The 13,737-nt window shown below is 38.1% G+C and overlaps 2 protein-coding genes across 4 annotated transcripts in view; one reads left to right on the plus strand and one right to left on the minus strand.

The window, feature by feature from the left end:
• nfic (nuclear factor I/C) overlaps positions 1-8,341 on the plus strand; it is a 48,737-nt gene extending 40,396 nt beyond the window's left edge. For all 3 annotated transcript variants that reach the window (XM_018701873.2, XM_018701871.2, XM_018701872.2), the window contains one exon: positions 37-8,341. In XM_018701873.2, the coding sequence (XP_018557389.1) occupies positions 37-161 (125 nt within the window). In that variant the 3' untranslated portion in view covers positions 162-8,341. The remainder of the gene's footprint in view (positions 1-36) is intronic.
• ahsg1 (alpha-2-HS-glycoprotein 1) overlaps positions 1-13,737 on the minus strand; it is a 76,658-nt gene that overhangs the window by 32,678 nt on the left and 30,243 nt on the right. The gene's annotated exons all lie outside the window — the stretch shown is intronic.

Here is a 13,737-nt window from a genome sequence, read left to right on the forward strand (position 1 = left end):
CAGTAAACTTAAATTCTGTGTTTGTCTCTGTTCCAGTCTTGGTATCTGGGCAACTGAGTGAACTCTGGAGGAAGGGTGATTGCCATGGCAGTACTGTCCTGGAAGAAAGGAAACAATGTTGTCAAGACATTGCCAGAGGAAAAATATATTCAGCTTTGTAGACGCATAAAGTGCGGTCATACATATATATAAATATACAGAGAAATATATTTACATATGTGTATGTGACCAGAAGAGACAGCCTGGATGGAAGAAGTACGCTGCTCTCAGTCAGCCATTTTGGAGCCCCAGAATGTACTATGATATATGACACTAAATGGTTCTCACAGAATGGCTGCTGACGTGAGTTGTGATTTTCATTTGAAAGCAATGGATTGATGCAGATGTCTGATTGGTCCAGATGAACTGCAGACCAGAACCAGGTCTCAACACACCAGACCCTGAGAAGCCTATAACCTAACTGTGTCCCCAGGATGAGGCCTGTTTCCCCAGGATGGATGTCAGCCTTTGCCCCTGCACCCTGGTTCTCTACACTAAGTCCAGTATAAGGCCTCTTCCCAGGGACAGACATAGACCTCATCTCTCCTCAACACCCAGAATGCCCCCTTCGCTGCAGGTGCTGCTTATAATATATGCAAATAAGCCTCCCTTATTTTCTGAACCAACTAGAAAGAGAGATCCTGTTGTTAATATGTAAAGTTTCTTTGCACTTTTTGATATGTTATTGATACATCTGAAGAAAATTGAGAGTTGAAACAGCGCGTTTTTCTCTCTTCCCACCAGGAGACAGAGGCTTTGTCTTTTTTATTGACAATCATCAGCCTGAAACCATTAAGTTGCTTTATGAGGCTCATGTTTTTAAGACTGATTGCGCTTTTTTTAACAGAAAACAATGAGTAATAGTGGAATATAAGAGCTATATTCATGCGTCCTCAAACACATACAATGCTACAGATGGACACCAGTAAAGAAGTAGCCAGTATCACTTGGCCTTTAAAGTAAAGAGGCCCAGTGCTTTTAGCAGAGAGCATCGTTTTACATGAATATCCTGCTGCTTCCTTCCTTTCAAATGCTGATCATTTTGTCACGACAGTACTTATCCAAATGGCCAAAGGCACAATGTTCAGAGGAAACATGCAGCTGCCAGAAGGAAACGGCTCAGTAGAACTGAGAAAAGACAAAGATGCACTAAAACCAGGATCATGTGGCAGCACAGTTAGTTGTAAACTGGCTGCTGAACTCGATGGGTTTGATACTGTAGCATGCATGCGTGTGTGTGTGTGTGTGCGCGCGTGTGTGTGGGTGTGTGTGCATGTCAGTCAGTATATGAATATGGTTCCTGGGTTACCACACTCATCCCTGCTCTGATTTGAGGAGATGTTGTGTAGATTTTGTTTGTGTCTCAGAGAACACAGTGATGGGTTTTATACTTGTATGTAGGTAGATTAGAAAGAGAGGCATTGCACTATGATTACTTTAAAAACTTTTTGAGCAAAGTGTAATGATGTGGCATGTTATCTAGCTGGGGAAGTCATTGATGCTTATGATAACAAGTTGTGCATACGGGCTTGAACTGAGCACAAAATCCAGGTTATTTGTCCAGCTCTAGAATAATTGGTGGTCTAGAGGGTGTCCCTGTCAGGTTCTGCACTGTGTAGCTCAATCCCAATCTAAACAATCTGTGGTGGGTCAGAAGCTGTAGGGTTTGGTTTGGGTTAGAGATCAAGCTGGTATGAGCTGGAGCCAGATGAACAGACAGGCAGGTTAACCACAGTGCTAGGTTTGGTTTCAGGTCAAACCTTGATGGTTTATCAATGGGGACAAGCAAACTGAGTATTCAAAACCAGAGTTTATAGGTCATTTTCTGTGCCCAGTCTTGACATAATATTTGCATTATGACAGTACTTTAGAGAGGTAAAGCAATATTCTGTTACAGCTGGGTTTTCACAGCTTCATTTAGTCAATAATACTTTGAAAGGAATTTATTAGCTTCAGATCTTAGAAACATTTTAACTTTGATTTGAATCCTCTTAAATATTTGACAAATATATAACAGAATCCAAACATTATTCACTGTCTGCATTAATGACAACATCTCAAAGCCACATGTTCATAAAAGTAAGATCAAGATGCCCAAGGTTTCAAAGAATAGCATGTACATGTAGTTATCAAAGATCTGAATGCAGAAGCAGAATAAAATCCAGAATCAAATTTTAAAATATATAACCATTGATATTTGTATGTAAAATTCAATGCAAACTCCAAACCCACCCCGGCCTTTTGATATTTTATACACCATCTCTTTGAAGATGAAATACTGAAGACATATGAGATTTTTAGGGACTAATGTTTTATAATTGTTGCCATATTTGAATTTCAGAGGCTTTGCAACTTTAAAGCAGTTTATTTATGTTTGTTGCCTGGGGATGTATTTAGTTAAAGGACTGGTGTTTTTGTGTTGAGGTGTGATCAGATTGAATGCCAAGTAAATTTTCACCTCATGTTATCCACATGAATATGACAGTTGGAGTGTTTCTGCAGACTGCAGGTGTTAGTCCACTAATAGTAACAGTAAGAGAAAAGTCAAAATATTATTCTTTTACTTGATAGTCAACAGAGGTTTGTATCTTAAAAGTCATTTTCATGATCTCACAGGTGTTTTCCATCCTCCTGGAAAGATAAAATGTTTTCCAAGGGCAGAACCAAAGTTTAAACATAATATTTCTGACCACTGCCAAGGTCTGAGCAGTGACGTTCATCCAGTGAAGAAGAGGAGTAAAGCGTGGCAAGGTCAGTGGAAACATTAAATTCAAATGTTGGTTTTGCACTGGGAAAAACCAGCATCATTCCAAGCAGAAAGGAGACATCTGTTGGATCACAAAAATACCTTTGAAGATGCAACCAGCTGCAGGACATTATCTTCTCCAGCTGTTGTGACATTTTGACTTTTCCCCTAAGGATCACAGAGAAATGTTCAGAGTCTGTGATGAAGTCAAAAACAGGGCTACCCAAACAGCCAGTGTATAGAGCCTTGCTAGATTGCAGCACTTGCACCGACCACTGTATGTGTGTGAAGAGGGGTTTTGTGTATTTGTATGACAGCAGCTCAGAATCAGAGCTCACTGAGAACTCCAGTCTGATATTTTCCTCCAGTTTTTCCTTCTTTTTCCTCTTGATTTTTTGCATTTATACATTTTAGTGTTTTTTGTTTTTTGCTGAAGGTGACACATTTTTCTCACAGAGCGGTGTCTCCACTTTGTGCTGTCGACATATTACAGTATATCTTGTTGATTCACTGTGTGTGCAGTCAGACTGCCTCTAAAATTCACTTTGCATTCAATCTGAACACAGATGTCTGTGTCTTTTCCTTTTCCTTTCCCAGGGTTTGGGATTAAAGTTGACAGTCAGTGCCTACTAGGGGTTCAGATTTTCTACTGAGGTGCTGATATGAGTTGGGTTTTGGTAGGGCAAGGTTTAAGGTTTGGTTAAAGTTGGCTTAAAGCTGTTGTATACTGCATGGTGCTGCTCTGGTCGCTGTGCTGACCTGACGAATGCATGGCTCAAACTAATGATACCTCTCCCTCTCAATCCTGCTCTTCCTCCTACTCCTCCCCTTCCTCCCTCTGGACTCTGTCCTACATCAGAGGGCAGTGGATGGAAGGGTATTCTATTTCTTTGAATTTTAATAATTGCCCTGTTGTTAAACTTCTATTTTGCACGATATATCATACAACACATTATGTGCCTTGCCTTTAGTTAAAGAACAATAATACATTATGGAAAAGTAATCATACTTTTCATGGTACAGCTGGTAGCACTTAAAAAAAGCTGCATGTGTGATTGCTTGACATTAACAAGTGTAGCAGGTAGACAGTTTTAGGTTAAACAGTGGTGATGAGATACTGACATACAAGCTGAAGTGTAAGCTCAGTGAAAGCTTTCATTAAATACCACTCAACTAAATAAAGACTGCAGTTTTTTCAGTGCTGCATTTTGGGAAATACACATTTGCTGACATACTCAAAGTCACATGAGATGGACAAAAATCTCTTTCTACTGGAAACACAGGCGCATTTAGCCAAACTTTGTGCTAAGTTGAGCTAAACACATCGCAATCCTTACCCAGTTATCCTAACTGAAGCTGGTTCAGACCTTTTTATGTGACTTTCAATCACATCTCACAGATTTCATCAGCCAATTGAGTTGGTTTAGGTGTCATCCAATGATCTAACTTCAGAACTTTGGTCATGTGATAACAAGTGGTCATATATGGGGGGAGATCTAAACCCATATTCTGGTTAAAGGATGGCACCAGGGGTTATGGTCCATCCTCCAGGTACCAAACCTGTTATCATATTCTATATTTCATTTAATCAAATCCAAAGTGAACCATCTCCATGACAACTGAGAAAACTGAGAAAGCTCTGAAAAAGCCAGTAAGTGAACAGTGACTGAAGATTATTTAACTCCTGTTTCCAAGGTCAAGAATAAACTGGACACATGTGAGTAAAGCTAGCAAAGACTTTCCCAAAATGTTGGACTGCTCCTTTAAGTGTTGATTTATCAGTCACAGCTTTTGCCATAACCAGGTGTTGATTGCACTCATAGAGCTGATGTCGTTCAGTGGCCCTGCTGTTTAAAGCTAAGTATTGCCCGATAGGTGTGTGTGGACTGAGATAAACTGACACTGACAACACTCACAGTGTTGAAAATGAACACACATTCTGTGTGTTGTAAATGAAATGATTGGTTGGTATGGTATGGTATGGTTACAGTATGGCTACCTTAGATCTGAAAATAGCACTTATGAGAGTGGTTGTAAGTCCTGCCTAAATGTTCACAATACAAATGAAAGCCTTTTTCTTTACAGTTTGCAGCTCTGTCTACATCCTGTTTTAATTTTAGGTATCAAATATTTGATATGTATTTGGTTCACATTTGAAAGTATTTGTTGCAGGGGACAGTCTTGTGAATATTTTGTCAGGAATTTAGTTTACGTGGCCAAGCCACAAAATCTAATCTAATGGAAACATGTCAAACATCTTTCAGGTTTGGGCCACAGGACTCTGTAGCTCTATGACTGGCCATTAGAACACCGTCCATTTGCCTGTGATGATGACTCTGACCATGTGACTGATCATATGAAAAGATACTACAAAAGACCGTGGATGATTTTTAGTTTTATATGGATGCATGTACACTATTTGGCTTTTAGGATATTTTTAATTATTTCTTGAGTTGTTATCATCATGTTGCTTGTAGAATTATAGTTTTAAACACAGCAGTATGTATAAAAATATGTACAACGTAAAAAAATGTAAAGAATGTATGTTTGTCATGTTTGTGCTTTTTAGTTTGGCTCCCTTACATGACAAGTGGCCCAGCTGCAAAATAATGGACCCATGAAATGGGTGGGCTGGTAGTTAAGTTCAACCATGTGAAGGATGTTGAATGATGATGGGTGAAAATGGCAGATGGAGAGAGACCAGTGGAAGTTACACTTGGATGAGGTAGAATATAGTAGAGGGCATCCAAAGATTGTATACCTCTGCCAAAGCTGCACAGTCCTCTAAATGTGTTATTTTAATAACAGACAGTAGTGAGAAAAGTCTGTGTCTGGATCTTAGTCAGGTACATGGTGATAGACACCAACGTCGCACTGATTAGCTGTTGGCAACATTTTTATAATACCAAAATCCTGTGGGTGCTCTGTATGGGAATGAATGAATTGGGCAAAGGTAGACAATGAGTTATGACCAATTAAATGCTTCTTTTTGTTCTAACATCACCCGTATGATAAATGCCCTTACATTTTGCTGAATTGCTGCAGTTCCTGTGGATAGATTAACTAAGATTAGTTGCAATTGCGCATGTTCAGTATTTACACAGATTTAAGTCAATTAGACTGTACCTAAAAGAATTTGTGTGTGCAGGAAATGGTATAGCATATCAAAAAGCAATGAATAGCCCATCCAGATATCTTGTAGCAAATTCAGTGAAAATGGAATGAAAAAGGGAGGTGGTTAGAAGTGTTCTAAAAAAATAAAAAAATAAAAATAAAATTACATGACAAAATATGTTTTGGGCAGAAATGGGCATAAACACAACATTCATAGTTGAGTAAGTTAGTAGAGGAGCTTTTTACCATTCCAAATTTTAGACACAATCTAAAATAGACCTGACAACAGTCTCAACCAACCCAAGGATAATGATATCCATTCCAAAATGTGATTGGCCTATGATAAACAAGTATGATAAAACAAGACCATCATGGCAGATGCATGGTGCACTTCAGAGTCAAAAACATATTTTTTCTCCCATGATGACAATGACACACTACGTAATTACATCTGATGGAGACTCTGCTTTTATCTTTCAGGTACTAGATATATTGACACACAGACCTGCAGCAATACAACAGAACTCCACCACACTCAGCAGACTAAGGTCCAGGATCAGTGCAGGATCAAAACCTGAAAAAGCAACAGCAGCTCAGTGTGAAGCTGATTTTAGCATTAATTGTGTTCATTTACCCTGAAAGGCAATTGAGTAGATTCACAGATACCAGACCAAGTTGGAATTACAACTTCAAAGATATTTTGGCTGTAATAATGTCCTAAATAATATGACTTTGGTGATTCAGAGAGAACAGAAGTCTGTATAATCAGCAACACCACGTATGAAGTTGCATCGTGATATTCACATGGCTGCCTCTTAAAAAAGCAGAGGGATAAAGATTGTTTCTGTAAAAGGTATCACATAAATGAAGCAGAGAATTAACCTGTGATGGGACTGACTGTGGTTCACTGATGTGTTGTGATGTCTCTGTGATTGGGTGCTGGTTGCCTATTAGCAAATACACTACAGGAATGAAAGGGAGAATCTCTAGGTCCGCAGACAGGAAAAAGCATGTCACTTATTTTCATGAAGGTAGGACAGAATGGAGGGCAGGTAAAGTCTCTCTAGTTCAATCGATCGGTAAATTTTATGGGGGTGGACACAATAACACCGAAACTGGCACAATATGATACTGCACAATCCAATACAACACCAAACCGTAGGCAAAATGGCAAGTCATTTACAGTAAATCACCTTTTACATAGCCAAAAAATAAAATAAATACTGTAAGACTCGCAATGGTAGAGTATAGATGATGTAGTAAATTATGGAATGGTGTCTGTGGTTGTATCTTCTCCAGCTGATGACCAAGATTACTGTACATGTACTTTGGAAATTGTATTACGGCTTCATATTGTCTGCCAGAGGCTCCACCCATTGCCAAAACAAAAACTGATTTCGTTTGTAAAGCTCCACCTGTAGATAGAATATATGCACCATTTGAAAAACTCTTTTATCTGAATTCAGAGTGGTCAGATTTCAGATGTATGGCTCCTGACTGAGAGGTTGATTCTGTGTTAAAGTAGGTTATTAAGTGTTAGTACCTTTCTTTTCTTTTTCTTTCTGCTTCTTCTCTGTCACTAACTAGCAATCTGGCTGTACAAAGAGAGCTAAATAGGTTCCCGTCATAACACCAGCCAGCTAAGTGGAAGACTAATCCACTGTTGTCTCAAGGTGTGTCAGCTGTCCTGGCTCAGCTGAAAGTTCTTAAGCTTGCGCAGTGTGATGTCTCTCCATACCATTCTAGAAAATGTATTAAAAGGAGACTTTTGATTATTATAAATAAAATAAGACCACCAAGCCAACATGCAACAGTCTGCCCAGGTCTCTATATCAAACCCATGCAAACAAGGTAAAATACCATGTAGGTCTCAGTAACCATGGTATCATAGTTGCCAATCAGTGTGGAGATTTTCTTTCAACTCTAATGAGAGGGAAACTTGTCTTGAAGTTCAAATGAGGAATTAACAATAACCAACTCTACTAAGTTCAGGATATCTGGAAATTCCCCACCTCAAGTATGATAATGAGGTGGAAATAATGTGTTCATCACAAAATTGAACCTAAAGAACCTAAATAGTTGAGCTTCATGCAAACACTGTCCTCTACTTGGGTCAACGTTGGAATGCAAACTTATCACTTTCTCTGCTCTATTCAAATAAACCAGCAGATCAACAGCATGGAAACTGGAAAACACAGCCAAAAATAATTTCAATAAGCAGTGCCTGTCATTTTACTGCAGTATAATTTGAGCTATTTTGTACGCTGTGCTTTGCAGTACCTTTTGTATCTAAACACTGCATGGCCATATGACACTTCAGTTTAGGGGTTGGTACTTAGTATTAAGAACATCACCAGTCCTGGCCAGTGTAGATGGGCTGTGCAGGCCCTGAGGTAACAAGCCATAAAACAACCCAAAGTGTTGAAGAAACTCCAGAGAAAACACTGACAGACTATCTGTATTTTGAGGATTCACAGTTCATGATTATGCCATATTAGGTTGATAAAGCCTGTCACTTTTGAAGTGCAGCTAAAAATGTGGTTATATCACTTTGCAAAGGTATAATAATTGTGAATAGTTACCAAAGACAGAATAAGAGTGAATCAGCAACTTAATGTAATATAAAAAAATATTTCTGAATAGCGTTAGCAGTTGCGATCCTGTGTCTTAATGATAGGGTTTTTTTCTATCTTTAACTCAGCATAGTAACCTCTTAGGCTCTTAGCTGCTTCAGTTTCAGAGTCCTAATATGGTACATGCTGCTCACTGTCATACTGTTGTAGCTTACTTGGCCACTTGAAGAATGGAGCCATTGTTAATGTTATTAGTAACATTTTCCAATCATGACAAGTCAGAAATATCTACAATGAGAAAGGCCTGTTCCCCCTGAACTCTAAATCAGGTGCTAAATGGAATATAACATATAATGGATGATTACATTATTATTAAATATTTCAATTACTACAGTGATTGTATTAATATTTTCAGATAAATTGTTGCACCATGCTGACATTTGCTTAGAATTCATCATTACTTGATCATTAGTTCAACATTACTTACTGTTGCATGGTCAAACAACTTATAGTCAACAATTTGGCAAGGGCTACATCTTTACCTACATTGCCATAGTTTTAGGCTTTGGAAATGGAATGAAAACAGTCCACACAGTCAAGATACTGAGTTTTTCCTATTGTAGTCCCCAGGTGCATCTTTTCACCATCTTCACAGTTTCTTTGTCGTATGTGATATATAGCATAAATGATTGCAGTTGGCAGCATCAGATGACTGAGGTTATCCAAGTTAGTGTTTAACTGTGAATAGTGGAATGGGGAAAATATCTGGTGCTTAGTATTGGTCAGTTGTATTATATTCAGTGCACAGTTACTTTAATTCTCAATTCCATTTATCATATCATTAACAAGTAGACAATAACATGTGCCAAGTATGCCAAGTCATTATAATACCCTCCATAACTTGAGGAACACAAAAAATGTACATAATAAAGATGCATTGGTTAGTTATTGATTGTGTAGTGTTTAGACTTTGATTCAGCATGATTTCAACATTTAAGTTATCTATCAAATCATTATGTACTGATTCATTAACATATCTGGCACCATTTTACGATCTACTTTACAATCTTCGATTTATTTGGGAGTTATTAGTTAACTATGCATTAATTTGCTTTACCTAATGTCATCCACACTAGTTGGGCACTACTTGGCCGCATGGCTCGGTTTGTAAGGTACACAAAAAAAGAGTAGTGTTATTTCCACACCTTTATTTAGCCTAAATTTGGAGTTGTGTCCCATACAGTAGTCCATATCCCCACTATAATGTAACCACTGGGTCCATTTGGAAGTGTTCAAAAATTTTTATTTGCTGCTAAGCTGACATGACTTCAGTTTTGCCTTGGCGGCAGTTTGGCAGCAGTTTGGAAAATCTGAAATTCTGCTTACTTCTGTGGAAGTATGCACTGTGTAGGTCAGTTTCTATAGAAGTTTGTTGTCACAAATCCTTTAATTTATAATAGATAATAGATTTTGGTCTTTACAGAAAGTTCCCTCTAGAGATTTTTTTTACTGTGTGGTACAAACCAAGTGCTGTTCCGACCACTGTCAGCACACTTAGCAGAGAATTATCAAACAGTGGGACAATCTGAACAACAATGCATATCAGTCAGAATCATAACTGCTTTATGATTGTGATTGGTGGGACTAAACAGTACTACAGTACTACTGCTGCTGGTAGCTGCTTGTTAGCTTAGCAAGTGCTGATGATCAGACCTGTAGCTCATTGCTGTGTGAGGAGCAAAGGTGCTGTTGGATATCTAAAGAGTTAAGTTTTGGGGAAATTTCATAGAGGGCTCTTTTCTATAAACTATTAATGTTACTCAATGCTCTACCCTACCGCTGCTGTTGCCTGAAGACCTTTTAACTCAAAATTTTATTTCTTACTTGAATTTCCATGAATTTATTTTAATGGCCCTTCAAAGTCTTTCTGTAATTCAGACTCACAGCAGTTGAAAAATACTTCTTAGTTACCTAAAATCTGATTTTGTAGAGCTACAAGTTTTCCCATCACAGTGATGCCATATTGATTTTTCTCTGTACCTGTGGTTATGTTGCTTCTGCACATTATATACTCCAAGTGCTGAGGACAGTTTGTGATGAACGAAAGAGTTGTTTCTCAGAGAACATTTTAATGCAGTCTCATATTTTAAGGATTTTTTTCTCAGAATTTTTCAGATATTGTAGTAAAGGACTGCTTTGCTTGCCTCCAGATATATATCCCTTACATCAGAGAGAGCATAGGCATGAACAATTTTCATCAGTTATTGCATGACTACAATCCACACAGACCACGGTCCTTTTCATATTAAATGTACATCAGGCCATCATATAATTGAGAGATCTTGGCATAACGCTAAATCTTAATCTGGTAATCAGTCAGATGTGATGAGGTTCTCCAATGCCTGAAAACAACAAGCAGGATAGAGCCGAAGCAGAGTGGCATCCCCTCTCATGAGTCTAGTATTTTTTTTATATTGTAACGCTCCAGTGCATTACTGTATACCTTGGTCACTTCCTAAAGAACACATTAAAGAACGGCATTAGTACTGTTGCTATGGTTGATCACAGTCTAACAAATGACTAAAACAGAACTAATTAACACACAATTTTAATTCACACCTGAAAGTCAATTAGAAATATGCAATAATGCACAACTTGGTATCCCAATATAAGAAAATAATAGATGAGGTGGAGACAAATTGTGCTTCTTGTGCTGGGTCTATTATGTGCCAGACTGGGAGACCCAGAGTGCCGAGATTAACCTTGGTCTGAGATGTTCACTGTGGAAAGGGCTGCTGCTGTGGACTGGATGTAGTTTGTAGCAGCTTTAACAAGAGCTTTAAGTACTTTTTCTTTGAATGTTTTTCAGCTGTAGCAAATGTCAATAGTCAACATTTATTTGCATGATGTAAACTGTTCCTATAAAAGAACATTTAGACAGGGACAGGGAATTCAAATGTCAACACTGTGGAATGTTATGTCTGAAGTCATAAACTGAGAGTTGTCTGTTAAAGGTTGGACTTTCTGTTCCTGTTTGAATGTATCATAATTTGAGTGACAGCTGCCTGAACCAGTGTTTCTGATCTATTGTTGTTCATCTGCTGTGAGGGATATTAACATCTTTGATAATATGTCATTATAACCATATTTAGCCATTGCTATCAGCAAATGCTGATGAAGTCATTACTGGAAATGAGTATGTTTCCCTATGCAAAAATATACCATTAATAAACAAGATATACCACAACTCAGCCAACAGACCTCTTCCTTGTTCATTTCATTCGTATCTGCTCATTTCACACAGAAAACAGAGCTACTTGGTCTTAAGCCACTCTCACAATCACATAACACTTAAGATTGAAGCCCCAAGGGACATGACTTGTGCTTGTAAAACTGTCTGATAACAGAGCAGTTGCTAATGACTGGCTGATGTCAATAGATTTATCCAAATGTAAGAACAAACTGGTAGGACCCAAATGCAGGATTCACAGACTCGGTGTTCAGGTACAAGCTAGGTGTTTGATGGCAGACTTCAAATTTACAAGAACAAGTATTCAGACAGAGGTACAAAAGCAATAGCCAAAACAAGGATAATGCAAAACTCACTGGAGACAAAGGCTGGAATGCCGGTGCAACAAGACAAACTAACACAGAAGGAAGTGAGAGAGAGGCTTATATACTCAGAGACATGGGAGACAGTGAGACACAGGTGGAACACATTAGAGTGGGATAAGTAATCATACAGGTGGGAAGAAGAGGAGGGCATGAAGTCAAGGGACGTGGAACAAGAGACAAAGGTGAGTATTTCACAATTAAACAGGAAATGACACAAAAGAATGGGAAAAAAACGAAGACCTGCCAAGAGTTGAAAAGCAGGAAGATGGATGAGGAGGTTTCTGCTTAACAGCTGGGTAACAATTTGTTCCACAGAACCAATAAGTCAGAATTGTTTTGTCTCATTTGTTAGTGTTTGTGATAGATAATCCCAACTGGTTAGTTAGCAAGCAGGTACCAGTGTCACATTTGTCTGTTTGATAATGTTAAACTACTTGTCCATGGACATTCAGCTTACTTCCTGTTGTTGTTGTATGTTGAGTATCTGTCTGCAGCGGGTGTGCTGGCTCTAGGAGAGTCATGTCCTCTCTGCATGTTAGTTCTGCAGCACCAACTGTAGCAGCAATTTGGTGTCTCTTTTTTTGCTCAATATCATGGTATTTGTCTGTACAATTTACAATTAACTCTTGCAAGTTCTTACTAGGTTGTGTTTTGGATACTGTGTGCATGTCATTTGTTTGACGTTTTATATTATAAACTTTGTTTTGCTTCAGCTGTGAGAAAGAGTAATTCACTTCTGTGCCGTATAAGATACTAAAACAAAAGCAAACAAAAAAGCAGGAACAGTAACAGCTACCATGTTCTATGTTCCAGCACAGAGAAAGCGTGGGAAGTACACAGAAGCCCATGTATGTATGTAGTGGACACCAGGTTGACATTGGTCACAGGCTATTAAAAAGTTCAAAGTTGGGGATATGTAATGGACATTAGGTCGAAGTGAGGACAATGAAAATTAGGACACACACAAACCGGACAGGAAAAAGAGACAATAGGAATCTTCTCTAACTCTAGTTCAGCTATTATTGTCAAAGCGCTGTATGATTGTTCATTTATTAATAGTATTAGAAATTATTTATTCTTTTGTCTGATCAGTTAACCAACGCGATTTGTGAGTGGTAACTCAAAATTAAAGAATTCAGAGTTTTATAAGAAAAGTCATTTTTTGTTCCAAAGACAAAGAGAGGAAGAGGAACAAGCTGTGACTGTTACCACACCTTAAACATCATTCTCTAAGGATAAAACAATGTGGTTTTCCCTGAGCTTTTGCTTTTTGCCATGTTGCCTTTGTCATGGAACTCTTTTTTGCTGTGTAGTTTCTAGAAATTTTCACCTCTACCCATTTTTTCACTTAATTCCTGTTGTTTTGTTCTCAAACCTTCTGTTCTTTTTTAATCCACATGCTCTTCAAATAATTTTTATTTTGACTGAATGCAAAGTGATTTCCAGCAGAAGTATTTAAGTTCCTGACTATACTTGTATAATTTCTTTTGAATATTACCTAGTTTTCACCTTGAAGATTTTTGAAGCTTTTTGGGTCGCTCAGCCAATGTTAAGTTTTTCTAAAGTTATCCAGCTAAAGTTCAGTGCAGTTATCAGTGCATGTATTCCATCATCAACCATTTGGTCATCTGCACATCTGCACAAGAACAC

The sequence above is a fragment of the Lates calcarifer genome, linkage group LG17, assembly GCF_001640805.2.
Source record: "Lates calcarifer isolate ASB-BC8 linkage group LG17, TLL_Latcal_v3, whole genome shotgun sequence".
NCBI classification, from domain to species: Eukaryota; Metazoa; Chordata; class Actinopteri; family Centropomidae; genus Lates; species Lates calcarifer.